We start from the raw sequence: 27,396 nt of genomic DNA, 5'->3' as shown, positions 1-27,396 counted from the left end.
TAAGGTTATGAATAAATTATGATTCATATATCAACCCAACGGGGAATTAAACATATATTGTGAATCAATTACAACGAATTATAATCAATTACATATATGATTAGTTCTGGTTTAATAATTATCTAGAGAAACTGTTCGTTTGTCCAGCAAACTAAGTCCCTCACAGAATATTATAAACAGAGTTATTTTCTGGCCATGAAAATAACTAAAGCATAAAGCGATCGAAAAACGTTAAAGTGACTTGGTCTTCAGTTGAAAGAACAACAGAACAATCGAGCATGAATTATGTGTTTAATATATGCAGCTACGGCTACCGAGATTATACGTCTAAAATATATACAGAAGTATACACATATATATACACAAGAGTGAGAATGAAGAAAAGACATGGAAAGAAAGATGATCAAAGGATGGCAAATTACACAGTTAACGTAAACCCTTCTGAGAGAGAGAGAGCCAGCACAGAAATCAGTTTAGACAAATTCAGATAAATGATAATAATTGCTTATTGGTTCAAGTCCGTGTGTAGCAGTTTCAATGCGCCTGGCTGGGTTGGTCCTTTCAGAGAGGGTTTCTCCGGCGGGGTTTTCAAAAGAGGTTTAAGCTTAAGTAACTTAGCCAAAGAGAGAGAAAGTCTAAGGAAGTGGTCCTCCCGAACTGCGCGCGTGGTTGGGAAGCGCGGTCACCTGAGGCGTCCGTGCACGAGGTGCTCGTGAGTCAGTCGGGAGACAAAGGCGAAGAAGAAGAGCGAAGCGCGAAAAGACAAGAGAGCGAGCGAAGGTGTGTGTCGTTGTCTTTATGGAAACCCAAGCTAACACACCTCCTGAATTGTAGCAGCCAATAGAGGCGCAGCACTATTTGGCGGGCAAAGTTGCTTTGTTTGGTCTCCTAGCTGAATTTGCATACTTAATGGCTATCAGATCGGATTTCGAGATGGAGTGTGTTCTTCACAGGATCATTAAACACATAGAAAAATGCATTTGTCCGTTTTGTGACATGTCCCAATGAATAGCTCAAGTCCGGAGCTTTAAAACGAGATCAAACTCGACAGATCAGAAACGCATAGACAAGAAGTTATGGTTTACAGACGGGATTCCCCTATTAAAATGCACACTAGCACAAATACACTCATTTAAACACTAGGAAACATGCATAGGCTCTAAAATATATCATATATATATTCCAGCATAGTGGTAGTTCACATATACAGTTAAAAATGTATGATTGTGTGTTTCTGTATGTGTCTGTGTGTGTGTTTTTGTGTGTCCCTGTGTGTGTGGGGTATTGGAATGTGGATCTGGTCAGTCTCTGGGGGGGGGGGGGGGGGGGGCTCCTTTGAAGTCACCAAAGTGAGGAAGTTGGACTTTTTTTGTTTACCATCGCAGGCCCACAAACCTGCCGAAAGTCACAGCCGTCCGACGCCCATTTAGTGATTTATAAACAAAGTTCACCAGGTTAAAAGCGTTCTGAAAACTCCAAAGTTTATTGACTCTGAACGGATCCATCCAGACGTTACATCATATTACACTGGTTCAGTGTTTGTTTTTGCGTGCAGACAGTGAAAGTCTTTTATTATGGAACATTCTCTTTAATTGCAAGTCATTCAGTACAGTCATTCAATACCGACATTCACGCCCTGGTGAGGAAAAAAGTATACTTGCAGCCGGACTAATTATCATTATTTCATTATTACCATTATATTATACTTAAAGTGTGTTAATGATTAGTTAACCTGAGGTGTGCTATTTTGGAAAAACTAATTTTGTACTAAGTGTATTTTAGTTGTAATTAAATTGTAATAAAACATAATTTTAAGTGTATTTAGTGTACTTTTATGTGCTAAATTGGAACAACTTCAAGTTTACTTTTTCAAGTGTACACTTTAAGTATATGCCTGCATAGGGACTAATTACATGCTTGATTAGTGATATTAAAGTGTACTTTATTTGTGTTATAAGTACATTACACATTTATTATGAGTGTCTTCAAAACACACAAGCAATATACCATGAATATATTTTTGAGATAATTGTATATTCTCATCAACAACTTTGACTTAAAAATAGAATTAAAAATAAAAAAAGATTGTATTCAATAACAATATACTTTATTACATAGCTATACTTTATACAATATACTTTGAACATTGCATAATCTTAGACAATACAATATTTTAAATGTGCTACAATTTAAAATAAATAAAATGCAACAACATCACTAATGAAGAGACATATTTCCTTAACTCTCTTATGGTGTGAGGAGCCAGGACACCTACCACAGGTGCCCAGGATCTGAAGGTGCTGATGGAGGGCCGCTAGAGTTGAGTGACATCGCTGGTGCTGGAAACCCAGGCAATGTCGCGTCATCGAGCGACGCAGGTGGAGCCAGAGCACCCGAGGACTGGGACGATGCTGGTGAGACTGAGGACAGAGCCACTGCTGAAGGTAGGAAGGAGCACACTGCAGCTGTAGGGAGAAGGGACGGAATGCAGCGTATTGCCCGTATGTCCGTGGCATAGGTGGAGCGATGACTGACCAAGGGGGAGACAGTGGGACGAGGGAACCTGGTGGAGCCACTAGATCGAGTGACCCTGGTGGAGCCGACTGGTTGTCGGGCCGAGATGGAGCAAAGGGATCAGAGTCCGGAGGCGGAGCTACAGGATCCTCTAGTGCAGGAGCTGCTGATGATGAAAATAACGACAGTCTTGTCTCCGTGAATACAGTATGAAACAATGGTAACTTTAACCACATTTAACAGTACATTAGCAACATGCTAACGAAACATTTAGAAAGACAATTTACAAATATCACTAAAAATATCATGTTATCATAGATCATGTCAGTTATTATTGCTCCATCTGCCATTTTTCGCTATTGTCCATTCTTGCTTACCTAGTCTGATGATTCAGCTGTGCACATCCAGACGTTTATACTGGCTGCCCTTGTCTAATGCCTTTCATAATGTTGGGAACATGGGCTGGCATATGCAAATATTGGGGGCGTACACCCCGACTGTTACGTAACAGTCGGTGTTATGTTGAGATTCGCCTGTTCTTCGGAGGTCTTTTAAACAAATGAGATTTATATAAGAAGGAGGAAACAATTGAGTTTGAGACTCACTGTATGTCTTTTCCATGTACTGAACTCTTGTTATTTAACTATGCCGAGGTAAATTCAATTTTTAAATCTAGGGCACCTTTAAACAGAAGAATTATCGTTGTCACGGCTGTCCTTAAATAGTGATGAAGCATTAGATACCGGGCAGGTTAGGGTGGGAGTTGATTCTTCCTCACTGGCATCCAGTAGCCAGTCCTCGGTTCCCGTTCCCTTGGCCGCTGATGTCACGGGCTCACACCCCGGTCAGACTCGCTCGGGGGCTCCACTTCCTGGTGATGGGAACTCTGTTCCTTTGGCCTTGGACTCTGGTTCACTTGTCACGGTGGGTGGTCCCTCAACGTCTGCAGGTAGCTGTCATGCATTCTCCATGGTTGAAGGTGGTAACTTCGGTTCTTGGTCTGGCTGTGTTCTGAATCAGGGCCGTATGCTCTCCTGCATCAAATGAGTACCGTCAGCCCCTCTGATTGGCTGTAAGCAGTGACCAACAAAAACTGATTGGTCACAGATCTAGTTGATGAAGCGACATTTGAATTCCAATGAGATTCAACCACACAACTCACATTTTTTTGCGTGTACCTGTAGTTTGCTCTTTGTATATTGTTTATTTTGGACTTGTGTGTATGATTGTAACATGATTCTTCTCTGCCAGTGTAAACTTATTAAAAATTATTATTATTATTTAGACTTGAATCACAATTTCAGTAGCCAATTGTTCACTGCATACATTTAAGAATGTAAAAACAAATGGTCTTTTAACGCATTAGACATACATTTTATCACTTTCTAAAAGAAATGTCCAACTAATGAAGTGAATTCCAAGCATGAATAAGTAAACTTAAAAATTATACTTAAAAGAAACTTTAAATATACAACCTCTTCATTATATTAAATAATATAAAAAAAATTGTTCAGTGCATTGTTACAATGTCAATTTTAAGTACAATAATTTTTAGTAATTTAAAATATATTTTTTAAAAATAATTTTCAAATAAGTATGCTACACTTTAAAATATACACAAAACTTTCACATTAAGTTTATTTTTCTAAAATATATTTTTAGAAAATATACTAAATTACAATTATTTTAAAGTCTGTTAAAAGTTGTATTGTGAAAATAGTTAAAAGCATGATGCTAATATACTTTTTCAAATTTGGTAAAATTTTTTGCTTGTATATTTATTGAAAAGGGAATATATTTGAAATACAATAAAGTATACTTTTTTCACCAGGGCAACTAAAATAGGATTTATTTTGCCATGGTGCTGAACATTCTGCATGATCCTATAGATTTCCATGTTGAAAAGGATTTTTGGAGACACTGCAGGGACATGCTGTCATTTAACACAATAAATAAATAAATAAATTTGACTTGTCCCACAATTTGTAAAAAAAAAAACAAGCAAAAAACAAATCTTTTTAGACTAATGCACTTTCAGTGGATGAAGCAAGGCATTGCACCAGAATGAACATTTAAATACACACAGTTTCAAAAGTAGCCACAAGACTTTATAGCCCCGTTCACACCGCCAGCGACTTTTTCGCTGCATGTCACAAGGTCACAAGTCTCTGTACTGTGAAGTCGCTTGTGGGCGTTCCTAGTGCTGTCGCTTTAATATCATTGGTAGACTGCACGTCTGACCATATCTATAGAAAATGCAATCACAAATGATATTATAAAACTAAGAAATCATTCTAATTTGACTAAGAATTAGGTAATTAAGTAAGTAACTATCACGATCACCGTCTGCTCCTGTCACTTCCCGGACTACATTCCCCATAATCCTCTCTGCCAATCACCTGCACTCACTCCACCAATCACTACACTAATCACCACACCCAGCTGCAGATCATTACCAGGACTATAAAGGACTGTCACACACATCACCTCACGGCGAAGTCTTGATTACCCTGTGTGTCAATTCTAAGCGTTTCCCTGTGTTTATCCTGTTTCCATCCTGTTTCCCTGTTTCCCTGTCTGTTCCTGTTCCTGTTCCTGCCCCTGCCTTTGACCCTTGCCTTGCCATCCTGTTCTGTGAATGATATCTGCCAGCCCTGATCTTCTGCCTGTATCTTGACCACGATTCTGCCTAGCCCTTGCTGTTCCCGTCTGATCCTGATTGACCCTGCCTGTACGACTACGACATTCTTAATAAAGCTTGCATTTGGATCTTACCATGACTCCCGCTTTGTTACAGTAACATTCTGCTGTTGTAGAGTGTTGTGACCGCAGAGCTCAGTGCAATAAATGATTATTAATGATCGGTCTATCAACAAATTAAACTCACTCATACTCACAAAAAATACTAAAACGTCATTCGAATTTGACAAGTAATCAATTTTCTTGTCCCTAATAATCAACACAATGCAGGAGAAACTGTATGAACTGCAGCAGCTCTAAACTGCTCACAACATCATAAAATTAACAACACACAAACTGTATGAATCAAACTCACAAGACTGCCGACAGTTTCTTTTCCACGCATCATTTTATTATATCCATGTATGTACATAGCCTGACTACGTCAGACTTCCTTCTTCCGCTCAATTTCATTTCGCTTCTGTACTCAGTCTGATACAGCGTCAGAGCTTTGTGTTTGCCACCGGTCTGGAAACAGCCGGGCCAATCAACGAACAGAGGGCGGGCTGAGAGCCGTGACGTAGATGCTAAGCGCCGAGTTTTACATTGTAGGTTAGAGAAATCGAAAACCGAAACGACCGCGGAAATGGGAAACGAAACACGGGATGCAAACTTCGGGATGCATTAACTTCGCATAATCTGCAAAAGTCGTTTACAGCCATGTTCACTCCGGTATTTCGCTCACATCATCATGTGTTTACAACAGGTTTACAGTGGAAGTTCAATCATAGATTTGAGTTCGATGCATGATGTCTGTGCTTCGATGCGGCTGTACAGGCGGATAACATACGTCATAACTAAACGTATCTGATTGGCTTACGGGTAACCAATGATTTTAAACTTCAGACAAGCGTCCCCTAGCGAGAGAGAAAACACTTCTCTATTATGCCATTCCAGACTCTGTCTACGAAGCAAAGTGAAGTAGCAGAGTCTGGTATTACCAGGCTAGTATGTACAGTCAAATCATATAAAACAGTGAAATCGCTCCGGAACTATTCCTATCTGTCTTGCCTGCAATCGAGACGGTGACGTGAGTTCCAGAGAGCCTTCACTCCTATTGGTTGTCGCTCACGAAATTCGCTCCTGATTTGCATAAAGTTCCAATATCTGAACTTTTGTCGCGTGTCTCCCGTCGCTTGACACACCTACATTCTGTCGCCAACGGTCACTGTCGCTCTTGTCGCCGGAAGTCGCCAGCGCTCCATTGAAATGAATGGGATCATGTCGCTTTGTCGCTGCGTGTCGCTGCGTGTCGCTGGCGGTGTGAACGGGGCTTTAAACATTATACTTGTTTACAAGAGACAGATGTGAAAGACTCGGTTACCAACTATGGATATGATTTGTGTCTCTGCAAACTAGAAGGTTCATCCATCTCAAACAGAAATCTCACTGCTGAAGATGAAGATGATTAAGATCAGTTTTACATCTCAATCAACACATACATTTGTACACTGATGTAAATGCTTGAACAAAAAATGACTTTCACATTTCTGCTTTTAATCCATCCACAATGCCTCGCCCTATTGACTTTCATTGTAAGTGCATTAAGCCACGCCCAAAAACCGCCCCAGGCCAATCGTGGTTTCGCAAACCATTACTATGCGCGGGAGGTCTGTCAAGCTTTCAAGTGAGGGAACATGCCGAAGCGTTGTGCCTATGGATTGTGTTAACCTGATACCCGGTATCCTAAAAGTTTGGACGGGGTGGTGGAATGTTTTTCCCTTCCCGAAACCTAAAACCCAAGGGGAGAAATGCCTGTGTTATGACAATTTGTGCTACCCTGTCAGATTTTGCTACCTCCCATTGAAACAGTAGGTAACGTTAGCAAAATCAAAAAAATTCTAACGTTACCCATCAGATTGTGCTTCCAGCGTGATATTAACGTGGTCTATGGCTTTATTAACATCTACACCTACCCCAACACTAAACCTACCCTTACAATAATGCATATACCGTAATTTTGTGTTATTTATCATGACAACAATGATGTAATATTGATGTGTGCTCATGCAGTAAGCCCAGGTAGGACAATCTGACGAGTAGGTTAGCTAGCTAGCTAACTCAGCATTGCTTGGAAATAATGACGGTTCTTTGTTCATAATGCATATATTTGAACATGAAATAAAATGATTAAGTGAAATTTGTGAAAATAACCTAATAATTATAAATCAAACAGCTTATCCATAAGTCTTGTGGAATAAACACAAGACGTTAGCCTGACCACTTTGCAATGATAATATTCTCCCGCTTATATTTTTTAGCATGCCAGGCTAACGTAACTCCATCTTGCCTTTAACCTGCTGTGGATGAACAAAGCTTTTCCTCAATAAATTGTGTGTTTCCCATTTGAATGGTCAGCGTATGAGGCGGCTGCTGCTTGCGCTGGGAGCTTTAGCTTAAATTTTGATCAAATTATTTTCTAATCCGTTGCATATTATGTCGTGGATATATCCCTTGAATGCATGCAGTCCATTTTGTCTTGCTCTCTCAGATATTTCACCTGTTCGCCAAAAATGACTAATTATCTCCTTGAAAATGTCTGACACCGGTGCTTACATACTGTAAATGACTTGCCAGACGCGAAAGCTTGACAGGCGTAGCAACAGTAACTAAGGAGGACGGGGCTTAGTGAAGGGTCCATTGTTTTCTGTTGTAATCAACAGCAAAATGTATTTTTTTTTTTTCATATCCCATTCCCAGCAGGCACGTGGGGTAGTTCGGTTCAGGGTACAGCTCCTCTGACATGTACCGTTTTGAGTTTTTGTTTCTGATGACAGACTGGTTCCGCATCACCACTCCAGTGATGTAGTTCTGTCTGGGTGTGTCGGGTGCCAATAGGAGGGTCATCAGGTTTTCCAGGTGAATTGTAGTGAAATGCGTTTGGTCACAGTGGGTGCTGCAGTGGCTGTTTTTTGTCTAGCTGTATTTTGATTATCATTCCCAGAATGACCACAAGCCTTCATATGATAGGAGCGTATCTGATTTACAACATCATTAAACCCAGTTTCAGGGGGTGTAGGAGGCTTGACAGAGAAGTGGAAAATGTAAAAGATGGCAGAAAATGATAATGTCAGTGCACAGTAAAATCCCCAGAGTTAAATCAACTCTGCTCAGAGTACATATGGTCCCTCTCTAAATAGTGTTAAAGTAACACTGAAGCAGAGTTAAAGTTAATGAGATAATTAAGCAATTAATAAGGCTGTGACTGAAGTCAGTTGTAGTTCTTGTGTTTCTCTTCAGTGATTCTGCTTGTTAACAGCAGGTGTTCATCACTAATGCACAATCATCACTTAATTAATTGCTTAATTATCTCATTAACTTTAACTCTGCTTTAGTGTTATTTTAACACTATTTAGAGAGGGACTCGTTTTGGACTTGTTGTTGTTCTATTTCCCACCACTAGTCATTCACCATGGTAACTGATCACCTCATCATCACATTCAGCTGTGTCTAATCACCCACCTTGTTATCCCATGTATATAAGCCCTGTGTTTCCAGTCATGTGTTGTCCGGTATTGTTCATGTATACTTTGGTGTTCCTGTATGTTCCTGATCTCTCCATTTGGATTTCCTAATAAAAGACTTGTTTTGATTATATCTCCTCGTCATGTGCTTTATACACCAGAGTATTGTAACAGAATACCAGACCAAAGACAGTTAGACATATTGCGGCGTGTTTTTTTTTTGTTGTTGTTTGTTGTTTTCCGTGTCAGTGTTTTTCGTGTTTCACTCTTCGTTCCCGTCACGATGTACACACCCGCATTTCTGTTGCTCTGCCTTGAGCAGAAGGACCGCTCCCTCAAGGCACATTTGGACAATTTTTTTACTCCTAGCACCAGCTACACATTTCCCAGACAGCAGCCTTTGCAACTTCCTGTATGACTGCCTCAACACCGCCACCAAAGCGCAGCTGTCCGGGGAAGGGCCTCCAGGGAGCTTCTCTGAATACGTGGAGTGGGTGCTGGCGTCATGTGGATCGTCAATGACCATGGATTTCTGCGACAACGACGCCAGTCCCACTCCCACTCCAGTGCCCAGCCAGAAACCCTCTGACGGCGTGGAAAGTCAGCGTGACCCCACCGAAGACAGAGAGCCCGCCTCCACCGCGATGCAGGATCTAGTGACCAGCGGAACGACTGAGCGTAACATCGCCGCGGAGACGGAGCCCAGCGTGTCTGACCAGGTGTGTTACCATCGCAGAGGGAGACAGTGTGGAAGACGAGGGTTTGGAATGGAGCCCCGCCCACACTCCTGCCACTGAGAGTGAGTTCAAGGCATGCACCAAGGACTGTTTATTTGAGCTTGGAGAGGATTCTCTACCTCTAATTCCTGAGACTGTCTGCCCTATTTTAGACGAACTGGTCCCACCCAGCCTCCCTCTCCCACCTCCTCTCCAAACCACTGATACTGACTTTGTTTGTTCCAGTCCCTCTACCATTCAGCCTGTTCTCCAGCCCACAACCTTGCCTGCTACCCAACCCTCGCTGTCTCACATCACGCCCTCAGCTCTACACCAGCCTCCGCTCAGTGGAGTGGCTACACCTGGGGCCTGCTGTGATCCAGCGTCAGGCGATGAGGATCCTGCGGCTCCGCCTCCGGCCTCAGGTCACATCATTACACCTTGACTCATCGCCCTGACTCCTCCGCCGCTGCTCCTTCCACCCTCGTCTACAGCAGTGACCATCGAGCATTCGGCTCCACTGGACTCCCTCGGAACCTCAACTCCGCCTGGGTCAGACATCGCCATCACATCGCCACGGACTTACGGGTCGTTCGAGTTTCTCCGACCCTCCACCCCTACAGCTCAGATTGACTCCGCCTTCCCTCAGACTCCGCCTCGGCCCTCAGTCATTCCAGTTCCACCTCAGCCCTCCAGTACCCTGCGGCTGCCTCGGGAGGCCGTCGCTACGACTTCGTCGCGGTCTCTAAGGCCATTGGCATCACTCCGCTCCTTTGGCTCTCTGTCTTCGCTCAAGGATCCCTCTACATCGGCTGCGCTGCTTCCACGCCTACCCAAGGTTGTTTGGAGAGTTTCACCACCTCGGCTCCTCCCTCCAGCAACGCCGCCGTGGGTCGCCGTCCTGGCTGTGGCCTGGAGCATCACCTGGACTCCCCTGCTCAAGGCTACTCACTGGATTTCACCACCATCTACACCTCCCTGGACTCCATCTCCTGCACCACCCTGGACTCCTGCACTTCACCTCCTCCCGGTTAGCCGTCCGCCTTCTGAGCCGCCTCCTACTCCATCCTCAGCATCCCATCTTCAGCTTCCCTTCTCCACGGCGCGAGGATGTGCCTTTCCGGGAGGGGGCGATATGTTACATGTACAATCTGTTTTGGACTTGTTGTTGTTCTATTTCCCGCCACTAGTCATTCACCATGGTAACTGATCACCTCATCATCACATTCAGCTGTGTCTAATCACCCACCTTGTTATCGCATGTATATAAGCCCTGTGTTTCCAGTCACGTGTTGTCCGGTATCGTTCATGTATACTTTGGTGTGTGTTCCTGTGTCTTCCTGTATGTTCCTGATCTCTCCATTTGGATTTCCTAGTAAAAGACTTGTTTTGATTATATCTCCTCATTGTGTGCTTTATACACAAGGGTATTGTAACAGAGACTCTATGTACTCTGCGCAGAGTTGATTTAACTCTGGAGATTTTGCTGTGTGTAAACAGGAGAATGAGCCGTAGTGTGTCTGAGAAAGAAAAACAAACAGATAATGATAGACTAAATAAGCAGGGAGGGAATCATGTCATGATTATAATCATAATGTCTAAACTACACACTTGTATTTCTGTTATAATCTTGAATGTTTTATCTTGAGTTGTACTGCTGATATAATGCATTTAAATATTTTTGACATTATAACCTTTCATGGAATATTTGAGGACCTGACCGTTCCTCATTTTATCTAGACCTGCAGGCAATTCCAAATATCTTTTTTCCATTGTATCCTGCTCATCTCAGAAATGTATCCCATTACTGAAGTAAAGTTGAGAATGTAATTTTTTTGTTGACTTTAAGATGCTAAGATCAACAGATGGTTTCTTAACCAGTTAAAAGACATCTATTGAACAATCAGCTATTGAAGGCAGAATAAACACTGAGCACAGCGAGACAAATAAGGAGTCTCATTCCATTTTCTCAATTATTTTTGTGTTGACTGCATTTGTCAGGCTCAACCATTCCATTCAAGCTCAAATTATTGTGAGAAACAAGTTCTTACAATATTTAATATTTCAATATTATTAAATGTAACAACAAAAAAACATTTTGTTCCAAAACAGCTTGGAGTAATTATTTAATAGAATTAAGTTAAATGAGCTGTATTGACCACTCAACATTACAACCATTGGTTTCCTCTCCATGATCAACCAAATCAGAAACGGCCCCCACAGAAGTGACTAAATAACTTGACAAAAAATAATACAATGTCAACCAACAAATTCTCCTCTCCCTCCACAAACTTGGCATGAACCTTCAGATAATTCACCGCTGTCCTACTAAACCAGACCATCCACTGCGCCCGTCACACCCTCATTAGTATCCAACTTTGTTCTACTCACACCCAGATGGCGGAAAGAATGAGATCAGCAGAACTGCACCTAATCTTCAATGACAAACTCAAAATGCCAGACGTGATAATGATGTAAAGGTTTTTTTTCAGTACAGCTAACAGCTCAAAACAAGCTAGATTGAACTAGTCAATCATTATGACCCATTAATATGTTGATATTGTAATGTGTTTTGATTTAGAATATGGGCTACTTTGAGAACTGCCTTTTCACACATTGTCATACTCTAGAACCAGAAACTCACATGTAGCGCCAGAAAGATTGCGAAATAGGGTTTCAGGTGATTTTTTTATGAAGGGAGAACCGAAACGTGCAAATCCAAAAATTGTCTTACTAATGACACCCTGATGAGGACTAAGAAGGAGGCGGAAGAAGAACAGCTGACACGCATATTGAAATAGAAAACAAACAAAATAAGTCATCAAATAAGGTTCAACTGTTCAAAGGAACTAGATACGTTTCTAGCCTACTATTACAATATGTTAATACATCAATTAACAGGAACAGGGCAGAACCAGGATCCTGACAACAGGACATCGTCTGTCATATCAGTTTGCTTTAAGATGATGTGTGTAGTTAGCACAAACAAGAGTTCTTAATCAGTACTAAATCTTATTCATAGACAAAACATCCATATAACTGCATTACAGGCCTGTCAATTTTCCATCTCAAAAGAAGAAAAACAAAAATATGCAACACGTTCTGGCAAAATGGTGCAAATTTTCAAAAAAATATTCAATTTTTTTTATTTTCCCATTCTCCATTAAAAGACAAAAAATTACAAAAAAAAAAAAAAAAAGTCAAGAGAGTCAACAGAATTGATTTTGAGAAAAATGGAGAAAGTTTTCTGAAGATTCCAAAGCAAAATCACCTAGCAACGTTGCATCTTTCTTATTAATAATCACAATATAGCTATTTTTTATTTTATAGTTATTTTCTCTTTGTTATCTTGTAAAATAAGAACAAAGATGCAAATAAACAGTAGTGCAGTCCAAGCTATCAGAATTTTGTCATGAGAACGTTCTCTACATATTCAGTGTTGGTTCTGGGAACATAATAAATGTTCAGTTTTCTTGACATTAGAGGAACGTTTTTTTTTTAAAAGGTACACTGTAAGCTATTTACTTTTTAAAAAAAGTATGGTAACAATATTACACATTATATTTTTGAGTAGTTTTTAAGGTTTGATTCTTTAATGGAATCTACCTGAATAAATCATGTAAAATCTATTAAATTATTTGTTTGTTTTTTTATTTAATATTTTTAGTGAAATGTGTTTTTTATTTTAAGTTGACTCTCAAAAGTGTTTGATTTACAGTGAATGGAAATAACCTGTTTATTATACTTGTTAATATACACAATATTTGTAATTATCACCTTAATTTTTTTATGAAAATTACGGGCCGATGATTCCTTTTTTAGTGTATGATGTTCCTTAAACGTTCTGTGACGGCCGAACAATTGTGGCAATGTGGATGTATCATCTCTCTCACTCTCTCTCTCTCTCACACCAGAGCCGGCCCTCCCTATAAGCGAACTAAGCAGCTGCTTAGGGCCCCGCCGCCACCAGGGGGCCCCCAAGAGCAAATTAATTGACAGCTTGATTTTGACATTGCGTAATCTATCAGTTGCAGTTCTGGCGCATCCGTCTCAATACTGTAAAACTTGACATACATTTGCATCACATGTTACACTCACTCACAGGACACTGCACTTATTCGCAATCACAAAAGTTCATTATTTGCATGATGTGCTTTAAAGCATTGCTGGATAAACATTTCATTCGCCTGCTGTTCTTAACCAGAAGGAGGCGCGCACACTAAAAGCGTCAAACAGCCTCCGATTATTGGACTTTATCTTTTGCACCTGCACTAATACTGTCAAATACACACAAAGTTTAAATAAACAGAGTTGGTTATGTCTAAAGTGAAAGTAATCAGTTGAGAGAAAATCGGATGCGTGTCTGTATTTTAGATGCGTGCCGTTCTTAAAGAAACAGAAGCCTAAAGCCCCGGGTATACTTCACTTTCCGCGCTCGGGCGCATCTCGCGCACAATCGCGTCCTCGCGTCCTTCAGATGCCTTGTCCAAATACCCACACTTGTGTTTTTGGCCACGTGAGAGCTTGTGCATGCAACAGGAAGTAATTGCACACAACTGTCCCATGTCTTAAAAATGCACAAGTGCAGTGCCCTTAATACACACTAAACCCACACTACCTTGAATACCGCTTCTGAGAGTCTAAGTGTATCCCATCATGCATTATGCTTGCAACCTCACATGCCCTGAAATCATGAGATGTCAAGGAAAACATAGGACTGCAAGTTAAATTAATTATATAATATATATAATTTGGTAGTAAAATATAAAGTGTCGTGCATTTTATTGATGCAAATAAGTGTGATATGTGTATTTTGTACATCATTTGCAAGTGCTTTTTATTCACTAAGCAGGATCGGAGAAGAAAAATTGTGCATCCACCATTGCAACATAGTTCAGGAGATACACCAAGAGAACAAGAAACAAAAACGATGGAGAAGGCATGCTTCTGAGTAATAGTAAACATGCTGCCCTTGTCCTTAAAGGGACAGTTCACCCAAAAATGAAAATTCTGTCATCATTATTTTTACTCACTCTCATATTGTTCCAAACCTGTATTCATTTCTTTCTTCTGCTGAACACAAAAAAAAATAAGATATTTCGAAGAATGTGGGTATAACCAAACAGTTGGTGGCTTTTTCAAAATATCTTATTTTATTTTGTGTTCAACAGAAGAAAGAAACTCATACAGGTTTGGAACAACTTGAGAGTGAATAATTGATGACAGAATTTTTGGGTGAACTATCCCTTTAATGTTAATATATTTATTGTTGTTATTTTCAGTTCTTCTTAAAGGTCCATCTAAACTGTTCATTTTATGTAACTATTAAAGTATTTATTTTAACATTGTCCATTCTATACATTTACATTTATTTTTTATATAAAAAGATATTGTTATTTTAACCGAGGGGCCCCCAAATTAAATTCTGCTTAGGGCCCCATCAAAGCTAGGGCCGGCCCTGTCTCACACACACACACACACACACACACACACACACACACACACACACACATATATATACATCTACACGAAGGACACGTGTTCATTCTTTTAAGGTTAATCTTCCCTCTTTTGTCATTCACATTCATTTTGGTTTCAGTATAATAATCGCTTCTAATAACCACAAGAAACAAACAATATTCATTAATTCTTTATTGTTCGGTTTGCATTTACATTCACAACATCTTTGATCTTTATATACATTGTTACTGATTTGGAGTGCACACAAATTAGTTACGTTGTACTTACATTTGTTTCTTTCTTTTTTTTATTAATGTTCAGTAACATAAGAACATTGTCAAGGAATTGCATACAAATACATATAAAAAAAAACAAGGGTTATACAAAAAAACAATGAAAAATAAAAGATGACAAGACAAAGTGACACATGCATACACTATCATATAACATACAGACATTGATATATAGGGAAAGCTTTTAAATACATGTATTTTCTTTAAAAATGTCTTCATAATAGTTTATACATTTTAGGGATTTTTTGTTATTTATAAACTATACACACCTTCACAAAGAAAACGAAATTAAATGCTGCACAAAACAAACTCATGTTCTGAAGGGAAGCGTTTACATTTCTGTCCTGTTACTAATGACATTACAGCTGTGATGTCTCCCTCTGGTGGCTCAATCTGGTAATGCTCTAAAAGTGACAACAGCTGATTGAGAGCAGCAGAGCGGCGTGCGGACACCATGAACAGCGAAATGGCGTTTCATTATGAATTTATCCAGAGGAAGGACAAAACTAATGGTAAATTGGCTAAATTGTCATGAAAACCCAATTACAACACCTATGTTTAACAACTGAGAAAAAGAAATGATGTACTCATTGGAGAACTTAGTTAATTTGAACAGTTTCAGGCAGCATTTCACTAAGTAAAATTCTAGTCTGTTATTTACAATATGTTTTCAACATTAAAGCGGTTTTATATTATATTAGTCTCATTGACTGCTACTTGTTATCAACGTACATAACTATTGTATTATCGCGGTCTAGTGGTTCAATCTGGTGATGCTTCAATGGGTGACAGCAGTAGATTCTGGCCAGCAGGGCGGCGCTCTGACACAACGGCGGTTTAACCCTCTATGGTACGGTGTTGCCTTCAGGCAACATGGTCTATTTTAATTTGTTTTTAATAAAATAAGGCACCAATTGATTGATCAAGCATATGTCAGGACAGAATAACTCAAATACTAATCAATAAAAGTGCAAAAAAGACCAAAACATGACCAACAGGGGTCCATTTTGTGTCCTGTTTCAGCACGTCACATGACTCCAAATTTTCTCCACATAAAAAGTGCTTTTTTCACTTTTTTGTAACCATTTTATCATCCACAAAAAATATAAGTCACCTTCACTGGCAAGTAAAGAAGTATTTTTAAGAACTTTACATTATATATCATCAAATGTTTTAGAGAAAATATCAAAAAACTGTATGTTGCCTCAAGGCAACATTGTACCATAATGGAATCGCATATGGCCATACAGGCATAATAGGTTTGAATACAAATGTATCATATTTGTAAGGAAAAGAGTTAGAAATATCTAAATATGTTGGCTTTTTCATATGATTTTGTAATGTACTTATAAGAATAGTGATTCACATACTATATCTGCATATATCATGATCTGCACATTTTCTATAGCACTTCAAAAAGGAATAAAGCACAGGTAGAAAAGCCAGTTGATGAGGGTGAGGATTAGGGGTCATACTTTGTCTGGCTATCACCAGACCAAGCTCAATTTAAAATTGAACATTGGTCTGGGGAGTTTGCTCTGTATTTCCTACTGCACAAGAGGCGTGATCAACGAGCATTATTCATGCAATTGGATAGTCCTTCAACCAATCAGATCAACGATCCGGGTGACGTACTTTTGCAGAGCGATGCGAAAACTCCAGACAGGCTTAGTTTGTATTGGTTTGTAGCATTGATCAGCGGTTTGCAGAAGCAGCAATGGCATCGGGTTGTGCAAAAAAACATGAAAGTGAGTGGCATTTACATCCAGTCCAGCGATTTGTTTGCCAAGTCATTTAATGTCATTGAGAGGTTAAAAGGAATTGGATTGACGGTCGTGTGAGAGACGTCATCGTGTTATACCCGCCCAGAGCCATAGAAAGAGCTCTGTACCTGCCAATAGCGAGCAAGGTGGATAAGCCAGTCTGTGATTGGTTCCCGCAAAAGTGTAACAGATGCAGCAGAAATGAATGTACGGGTTTTCAGACTGAGTTGCCGGGCAAAATCAAATCGCCGGCAGATCAGGCTGGGTTTACCCAGTCTAGGTCATACTGTGATGAGGAAGACAAAATCATAGTGACAGTCCGTCAGGGAGAGAGTGAGGGTGAGAGAGAAGATAGAGATGAGGATGAAGATGGATATGATAACTTGATGTAATAACATAATAATATGATTGTTTAGTAATACTTGTGTATGCTATGGTACAGTGTTGCCTGAGGGCAACAGCTGGATATAAAATGTTACTTTTTATTAAATATGAAACTTTTAATACATTAAAAAACTAGATACATTTCTTTGTTCAATTGTCTAGTTAAAGAAATTGATGTTTTCAATAAATATATTTATTTTTTCTACATGAAAATGCCAAGTTTAAATTTTTCCATTGTGGTACAATGTTGCCTTGAGGCAACAAACTTATAAAAATTAAATAAATTTAAAAATTATAAAAATGTTTATTGATATTGTTAAAGTGTCCAATTTTAAGCAGGAAAAACAACACAAATATTTTTTTTCCTCATTGATATCATATTGCATACCATAGAGGGTTAAAAGCATTTCCTCGGGAATTTATCCAGACAACAAGCAAAACTAAAAGTATGGTTACTGAAAGAAAGAAAGAAAGAAAGAAAGAAAGAAAGAAAGAAAGAAAGAAAGAAAGAAAGAAAGAAAGAAAGAAAGAGCAATTTATTGATAATGACTAAAAACATATTGCCACATTTTACTGTTTTGAATTTAAAGGTTTTAAAGGCAGGCAAAGTGTAGCCTACCCATGAAGCAGAAAAATAATTAAGTGTTTAGGCACATTTTAATTCCAATACACATTTCTTCCAATATTTTCAGGTTTATTTACTTTTGATTTAAAAGAATTGTGAAGCAGATCTGGGGAAGTCGGAATTATAGTTATGCACATCTTATTTGCATATCTTTAGAAGTCAATATTTTGGTTGCAGGGTTAATACTATATATATATATATATATATATATATATATCAGATGTATTAATTTATACAAAAATAAGTTGAAAATGGAATTCATACGTATAATGACTTGGATACACCACTTTAAATTTGAGCATTTCATTTTTAAATTACTTTTTTTTTTAAGGGAGTATAAAGACAAACATGTCAGGGTGATATTTTTGTCACATTTTGCCAGAACTCTATTATCTGCTTCGGTGACCTTGCAATTGTTGTAATGACCTTGGAAAGGTCGTGAGTTTTAGAATCCTTCATAAAGGTCCGAAACTGAGAAGGATCTGGTGCACGTGAGGGTTTAATGCCTAACCGTTTCAGACAAACACCCACAAATGCATCTTCCATGTTAAAGGGCTTCAAGTCCTTGGAAGCATCAACTATTTTTTTGGGAAGATCGTTGGAGAAAACATATCCTACTCCCATCACATACGTGGGATATTTCGGTTCGGGGTACAGCTCCTCTGACACGTAATATTTAGATTTTTTGTTTCTATTGACAGGTCGGTCCCACATCAAAAAACCAGTGATGTAGTTCTGTCTGGGTGTGTTGGGTGCCAATAGGAGGATCATCAAGTTTTCCAGGTTTAAGAACATGTCAGAATCAATCTTCATACTGAAAGTCGCTTGAGGGCAACGAGTGGCCAGCCAGTCCATGATCACCATCGTCTTTATGGTCAGGTTGAAGTACGAGTCCACAAAGTTGCTCTGCAGTAAGTCTCTGTGTTGTCGGCTCTCTTCCTCCAGCTGCTGTTGAGCTTTTTCAGAGTCGGATCCTCCAGTCAAACCCACCAAGAACAGAGTAATCACTGCTTTTCCCTGGACTGTGCTCTCATTCCCCCACGTGCTCCGGATGGCGTTACGAGCTGCAACCTCATTGGGCGCCACAGGGACCATCAAGACCAGGAACGGACTCTGCTCACATTTATCAGGTTCATCCATAATGAAATGATAGTTGCTTGGATGAGCAACATAGTGAAGAACTGATATGGGTTTTGTGCTAATGGATGCTGTGAGTTTTTTCAGTGCTGTAGGTGTTTGCATGATCTTCCAGACAAAAAATTTGTCAGACAAGCCCTCAGTATAGGACTGAGTATGATTTACAACATTAAACTTGGTGTGATGGTGCATAACTGGCTTGAGAGAGAAATAGACATAAGCAATGGTAGACAATGATAATGTCAAAGTGAGCATCAGAGCGAATCTTGTTTTAATGTGACATATTAAAACATTATCCGGAGTCAAACCACATCTGAAGAAGGAGAAAGAAAAATGTTAAAAGATTAAGTCATCTCCCTTGATTTGTTTTTGCCACAACTAGTCCTAATTATTTATGAATATATGAATCTTTAATTTCCCATGCGTTTTCGCTAGTTGTATTCATTATTTCACTCGTTGTAGGCCTAATCATCATTTGTCAAGTCACCTTGCTAAATAAACAACTGTACAAGTTATCTGTTTGTCTGGCAACATTTAAATGTAAAGGTGAACATCTTGAGACTTTAAAACATATGTAAGTTTTAGAGCCAGACACACACAGCCAGTGAGAATAACACCATCATTCTCATAAATATACCAAAGATCAAAACAAACCAATGACCATTATGTGTGCAGTTTTTGTGTATTTGACATTCAAATATGTTTATCTGATCCATCTCCTGATAAGCTGTACATTCATTGCCAAAAGTGACCGTGCTGGTTTTCCCTATCTTTAACTAAAACCTCTTTCACAATGTGTGCTGAATATTTTAGTATTCTACAGTAACAACATACATTTTCAAAACAAAGAAATTTTTTTATTATTATTTAATTTTGGGAATCATAGTTAATCTTTACAATATTTTAAGCACTTTGTCCAGTTGTTTCCACTGTTGTTATTGTTAACAGTAATTGAAATGATTAAAATTCATTTTTGTGATTGTGATAAAATATAATATGGAAATTTTAGTTGAAGTACTAAAATTACTACACCTAATAATATATATATATATATATATATATATATATATATATATATATACACACCTATATTATACCTAATAGTATATATAATATACCTACACTAATAAAAATGCCAAAAGCACATAAATTATTTAACTTAAATACTAAAATTTAAAATCTCATTCAATATATGAATAAATACTATAATAGTATATAAATAATACTAAAAATACAGATTGTTTCAATACATGAAAGTTTGTAATCAGATTTGCTGTTTTTTAATAACTGTGACCATTTTCAGGTATAACACACAGAAATATAATATATTGAGATCAGCAGATATAAAGTATCAAAATATGACACTTTCATCATATTCAGTAAAATTATAACCTTATTTTTTTTCAATTGTTTTGGCTATAAAATCTACACTTTCCATGAACACCAGTAACAAGTAGTTCCATGTGTCTGTATCAAAAGCACTCGTCAAACAGCAACTAAAAGCAGGGGTGAACATACCTTTTCCTTATGCTTCCAAATGCCATGACTGCGTTCTTGACTTTTTATCTAAATGAACTACTCTAACATGAATCAATTATTTTGTTTGTCTTAGCTGGGGGTGGAGCTGTGCATGAAAATGACTGCATTTGTGATGCAAAGCAATTGCACAGCCAGCTGAAACTCCTTCCAATACTATTATAAGAGGAACTTGCCACAAATTCATTGTTTTATGGAGAATATTTGCTATGTTTGATTACTTATTACTTAACATAAAACTGCAAAATTACTAGGCTCATACAGAATTGTTCTCACATATTTGCCAGTTTCACAGTTTACAATGGGGTTATTAAATTGAAACAGTATCTCATCACTAGCGCCAGATATTCTGGTTGAAAAAACATTTGGCAGATCTTGAACTCCTTGTGTTGGGTTACTATGATAACAAAATGACAAACAAAAGAAAAATGCTGCTCTGCCACTTTTCTATGCCACTTTTCAACAAATCTCTCCCTCAGAGGTATGTGTGTGCTTCTAAATTAACATGCAAGAATGTGTATTTTCCTTGAGACACAGACAAGACCAAGAATTTGAGCACCAGCACTTCATAAATTCATCTAAATGATCCACATTTACTGCCTGAGAAACTTCATATTTAATTAATAAATATAATTAGAATTAAAGCTGCAAGCAGCGATGAAAGGGCCCTCGCACCCGGGCTCACCACCACCCGTTGGCCTTAGGAAAACAGTGAACAGTGGGCGACATGCATGTAAGCGAGAAATATGGCAAAGTCATTTCGACGTGCCACACTACCTGCTGCCAACAGGTGGCGCTTTGACTATTATTGAATATTGCCATGTAGATGTCTTTAGGCCAGGACTATTATCAAACATGTGAAGTTTGGAGCAGGTCAGACATTGTATGCCTGAGTTACAAAAAGTTCCTGTTTCGTGGCGTTAATCGCACACATTAGCACTTAGCCAAGTGTTGCATGATTTAACATGTTTCTAGCATGTTTGGTACTTCATGGCATATTAAATCAATTATGAAATCCACAAAACAGAAAAAAATGAAAAATGTAATGTAAATAAATATAAAACCTTCTTCTGGCTAAAAGAAATTTTAATTAATGAATTGAAAATATATATGACACCAGTTAGCAACCTTCCCCAATAGACATTTATGAAAAATACCCATGCCTTGTGAACAGGTACGTGCGATAGTTCAGTTCAGGGTACAATTCCTCTGACACATACCATTTTGAGTTTTTGTCTCTGACGACTGGCCGGTTCCGCATCACCACTCCAGTGATTTAGTTCTGTCTGGGTGTGTCGGGTGACAATAGGAGGGTCATCAGGTTTTTCAGGTTTAAGTGAATTGTAGTGAAATGCGTTTGGTCACAGTGGGTGCTGCAGTGGCTGTTTTTTTGTCTAGCTGTATTTTGATTATCATTGCCAGAATGACCACAAGCCTTCATATGATAGGAGCGTATCTGATTTACAACATCATTAAACCCAGATTCATGGAGCATAGGAGGCTTGACAGAGAAATGGAAAATGTAAAAGATGGCAGAAAATGATAATGTCATTGTAAGCAGGAGAATGAGCTTTCTTTCAATCTGAGCCGGAGTGTGTCTGAGAAAGAAAAAGAAACAAAATATGTTCCATGAAAGACCAAATAAGCAGGGAATCATATCATGATTATAATCATAATGTGCACTTAATGTATTTATTTGGAAATTATAAACTATCATTTAATTCATAGGTGACTTCATAATTCTAAACCACACTTTTATTTCTATTATTATCTTGAATGTTTTATTTTGAGTTGTACTGCTGCTATAATGCATTTAAATACTTTTGACATTATAATTAATTGGCTTTGTAATATTTCATCTGTATTACAATAATATTTAGACTATTCTGCTCTCTAAGAGCAATGTACTTTAAGCAAGAATGCAATGATATTGGTTAATTCAAAATGTCAAAAACTGAACTCACTATTTTTAGAAAATAAAAAGTAATAATAGCAGTAATTTTAGAATTCCTTCCAAATTAATTAATTCCGTTGAACTAAAGCGACTTAAAGCGTTTTTCATGACAACTGCATCTGATGAATGTGTAATCGACATTCAGTTTGGTTGCATACTAAACTAATTACTACTTGACTTTTGCAGCTGTTTCATTTCAGAATAAATATTCTGTATTAAAAGCATAATTTAATGCAGAAATACCAGAAAGAAGCATAAAATGATCATGAGTGTATGAGTGTACTTACCTCTTTTATTGAGGTTTTTCTCACCATGGTTATTTCATGGACTTCCATATACTGTACCTGACTGTTCCTTATTTTATCTGGACCCGCAAGCAATTCCAAAGATCCTTTTTTCCATTGTGTCCAGCTCATCTTGGGAATGTATCCCATTACTGAAGTGAACTAAAGTTGTGAATATAATTTATTTTATGTAGACTTTAAGATGGTAAGATTAACAGATGGTTTCACCATTGTTTCATATGCTGAATGTTGATGTCTGTGAGTGTATAAATGACACTAAACATGTCTTAACCAGAAAGATATCAATGACAGCGTTGTTTATACACTCCCAACCATCAACATTCAGCATATGAAATGCAACAGTGGTGTTACAAATTATTTCTATTCACATTGGTTGAGTTTTATTCTGCTCAGTAACATTTTAATTCTTTAAGTCAGCACTTACAAAAAAAAAAAAACAGTTGTTTAAACCACTTTACTTTTTCATTTGTCATTTGTCTATTATTGAAAGACATGTTGATCTGCTTTATCAATGCAGAAATGTTTTCTAAAAAACACCTGCAATTACTGAAAAAGAACCAAATAAATAAAAGTCAAGGGTCAAGAGCCCAACTAAAACAAATACTGATCTCCATGTTGGTGATCTCAGGTGAAAATTTGGAAATAAGACATCAAAATCTAAACCTCTGTTAATTCCCAATAAGAAATTCTATAGACGTCTGACAGAAATAAAGTCTGGTTAGTAATAAGTGAAGCTGGTAAAGCTGTTTGTGAAGTTGTTGAATCAGATCTTGAGAGATATGGGGCCCTATTTTAACGATCTAAATGCAAAGTGTAAAGCGCACGGCGCAGGCGCACTCAGGGCGTGTCCAAATCCACTTTTGCTATTTTAACGACGGAAAAACGGTCCGTGCGCCGGGGCGCATTTTTGAAATGGGTTGTCCCTATTCTCTTAATGAGTAATGGGCGTAACGTTCAATAAACCAATCAGAGTGTCATCTCCCATTCCCTTTAAGAGCGAGATGCGCTCCCGCCATGGCGGATTGCTATTTACATGGCGGAATTTGTTGGCGGAAAAGCTGAACACTTTTCAAGCGAAGAAACCGATCTGCTCGTGCGCGAAGTTAAAGTCAGTTAATATATATGTGTGTGTATTGACACGATTGTTCAATTAATTAGCCAATTTCGTTCATCATTATAAGTAGTAATAGGCTGAATTGAAAATAGGTAGCCTAATTCTAATACACGCAATAACTATTCATCATTACATTTTTATATTTATGTAGCCTACACAATAATATTCTTTTACACTGTAATCCTTTTGTTTTTAATATTTGGCATGTTTGTGTGATGCGCATCCCTGTGTGTAATAAGCAAAGTCAACGCGCACTGTGGACGCGCCCAGAGGCGCAGTTTCTACCAACGCGCTCTAACAAAAAAAAATATTGCGCCATTGACTTTGGACTTTAGACCAGGTTTGAGTTGGTCTATGGCGCAGTCTATTTTCAGTTCCTTGAAATAGCAATGCGCCGGCAATGCGCCTGAACACACCTCTTTTTTAGACCAGCACGCCCATGGGCGCACTAACTGGCGCAAATGCATTTACTAATTTAAGGACGTAGCGCTGAACGGGAAAACGCGAACGGCGCCGGACGCAAACTAGCAAACACACTTGCGCTGCGCCTTGCGTCGCATTGCGCCGGGTGTATTATAGGGCCCTTAATGTCTTTTATCTTCAGTTCATCTAAGGCTGTGGCTGACGAAAGTTGTAGTTTGTGTTCTTATTTCTCTTTCTTTCAGTGTTTGTTTACAGCAGGTGTTTGAATGACTGAAAGAATGTTTCAGGAACATCATACAAACCTTTAATTAACATTCTACTAGGAAACGGGACAGTTTTATGTTCTTGGAATGTTACAAATCAATGTTCCTAGAATGTTGAATTTTAAATCAAAATTAAGTTGAAAGAACATTTAAGGAACATCATACCTTATAAGAAAATGTTCCTCCAACATCAAGAAAACTGGTCGTTTTCATGTTCCCAGAACCAACACTGAATATTTACAGAACATTCCTATAACAAAATTCTGTTAGCTAGGTTCTAGGCTGCCCCAACTTGTCATGTATGAAAACGGTTTCAGTTAAAACAATTGAAAGCTTCATGTAATCAGTGCTCTATTGCCCATTAATTTAATTAATTACAAATATTAATAGTTCATAAACAGCTAGGAATTCAGTGACCGGACTTGCAGTAATTGCAGTAACAGTCACCAGCAGGGTGCAGCATTTAAACACAAATGTCTTAAGATTAAACATGATGACGTTTTCTGTAAAAAAAAAAAAAAAAAAAAAAAAAAAAAAAAAGTAAACCCATCTAAAGTCGCCTCCTTGTAAAAGTAGGCCTACCGACATTGTTCAAACACAGTCAATTACATTACATTTCACACATACATGTCATAATAAGATGTTTTCACTAACTGGGTGCGCAGGACAAATTCCTTTTGTAAATCATTTGTAAACCACACTGAAAATAGTTATGCTGGTGTTTCATACATGAGGCCCATTTCATGTTGTTTTGTTAGGCTAATATTTATTGTGACCACTTGATGGAGCTACGTCTTTAGAAAAGGCATATTGTTGAAGCAGTCTAGTCTTCATACAGTGCTGGAGGAGCGAGTCCTAAAACCGGAAATATGTTTTTAAAGCTTTTTACTTCTGGCTATTGTGTTAGGCATAAAAAAACAATAAAAGATCATTCATTTGTGAAGATTCCCTTGATAAACACAGTGTGCAAAAATCAAAAACTTTTGTTGGCAACAGAGCTTACTTTCTGCAAAAATTCCAAAAGGCAATAGCAAAATTGCTTTGACTTGAATTTTAGCAGCTGATACCTTGTAGCTGATACCTTGTATCCTAATTCGCATAATATACAGTATGCTAATGGAAATAGTGCATCATGAAATTTCATTTCCATGTAGGCCTATTCACTGAGTAGATAGTTTTATCTGAAACCACTTACAAATTAGCAATATCACAAGCAATTAGTCGAATCATATCAGTGGCTTTTGTGCACTTCCCATATGTGCTTGTTCTCTTTTTTAAGTGTTTAAAATCACAACAAATGCAAGACCAAGATCACTGTTTAAGAATATGAAGTTAAATAAAAATGAATTTTACAGTAATGATTACACAGGTTAAACACCTCAATTTAATAAAAAAATTATTAAAGGTGCCCAAGAATGCTTTTTCACAAGATGTAATATAAGTCTAAGGTGTCTCCTGAATGTGTCTGTGAAGTTTCAGCTCAAAATACCCCATAGATTTTTTTTAATTAATTTTGGGGCATCATTAACAATGCACTGATTTAGGCAGCGCCGTCCCTTTAATTCGCGTGCTCCCTGCCACACGAGCAGTCGACTATATTACAGCCTGATTACAGCGCATTTACAAAGTTCACACAGCTAATATAACCCTCAAATGGATCTTTACAAGATGTTCGTCATGCATGCTGTATGCATGCTTCGAATTATGTGAGTAAAGTATTTATTTGGATGTTAACGTTTTATTCTGAATGAGTTTGAGGCTATATGCTCTGTGGCTAACGGCTAATGCTACACTGTTGGAGAGATTTATAAAGAATGAAGTTGTGTTTATGAATTATACAGACTGCAAGTGTTTAAAAATGAAAATAGCAACGGCTCTTGTCTCTGTGAATACAGTAAGAAACGATGGTAACTTTAACCACATTTAACAGTACATTAGCAACATGCTAACGAAACATTTAGAAAGACAATTTACAAATATCAGTAAAAATATCATGTTATCATGGATCATGTCAGTTATTATTGCTCCATCTGCCATTTTTTGCTATTGTTCTTGCTTGCTTACCTAGTCTGTTGATTCACCTGTGCACAGATCCAGACGTTAACTGGCTGCCCTTGTCTAATGCCTTTTATAATGTTGGGAACATGGGCTGGCATTATGCAAATATTGGGACGTTCACCCCGACTGTTACGTAACAGTCGGTGTTATGTTGAGATTCGCCTGTTCTTCGGAGGTCGTTTAAACAAATGAGATTTATATAAGAAGGAGGAAACAATGGAGTTTGAGACTCAATGTATGTCTTTTCCATGTATGGAACTCTTGTTATTTGACTATGCCGAGGTAAATTCAATTTTTGAATCTAGGGCTTTAAATAAAAAACATGATCAGTGAGTACTAAATGCTCTTTTTAGATGGTGAGGTGATTTTAAATGACATTATGTTTTCATACAACATTAAACCTTCTAGGAAAATGTGATTTCTCCCTCTTCTGATTTTTCCAAAAATATTTAAAGAATAAATCAATTATGAAATCCACAAAACAGGAAAAAATGAAAAATGTAATGTATATAAATATAAAACCTTCCTCTGGCTAACAGAAATTTTAAATAATGAATTGTATAAAATTACAAAATATATATGACACCAGTTAGCAACCTTCCCCAACAGACATTTATGAAAAATACCCATACCTTGTGAACACGGTTC

The 27,396-nt window shown here is 38.0% G+C and overlaps 1 protein-coding gene across 1 annotated transcript; it reads right to left on the bottom strand.

The window, feature by feature from the left end:
* Positions 1-17,636: 17,636 nt before the first annotated feature.
* LOC125263754 (beta-1,3-galactosyltransferase 2-like) lies at positions 17,637-20,653 on the bottom strand. Its single transcript, XM_048182930.1, has 2 exons — positions 20,614-20,653; positions 17,637-19,408 (listed from the first exon to the last, which is right to left on the bottom strand). Exons 1-2 carry the CDS (start codon positions 20,637-20,639, stop codon positions 18,310-18,312), a joined length of 1,125 nt encoding a protein of 374 aa, XP_048038887.1. The 5' UTR covers positions 20,640-20,653; the 3' UTR covers positions 17,637-18,309.
* Between the last annotated feature and the right edge of the window lie 6,743 nt (positions 20,654-27,396).

This window comes from Megalobrama amblycephala, linkage group LG2 (genome assembly GCF_018812025.1).
Source record: "Megalobrama amblycephala isolate DHTTF-2021 linkage group LG2, ASM1881202v1, whole genome shotgun sequence".
Taxonomy (NCBI): domain Eukaryota; kingdom Metazoa; phylum Chordata; class Actinopteri; order Cypriniformes; family Xenocyprididae; genus Megalobrama; species Megalobrama amblycephala.
This window is presented reverse-complemented; position numbering and strand designations above follow the sequence as displayed.

Excerpts from the sequence above, each read along its gene's own strand:
- LOC125263754 (XM_048182930.1), bottom strand. The coding sequence starts at position 20,639 with ATGGCATTTGGAAGCATAAGGAAAAG. Across the intron at positions 19,409-20,613 it reads TTTGGAAGCATAAGGAAAAG|ATGTGGTTTGACTCCGGATA; the intron begins GTATGTTCACCC and ends CTCCTTCTTCAG.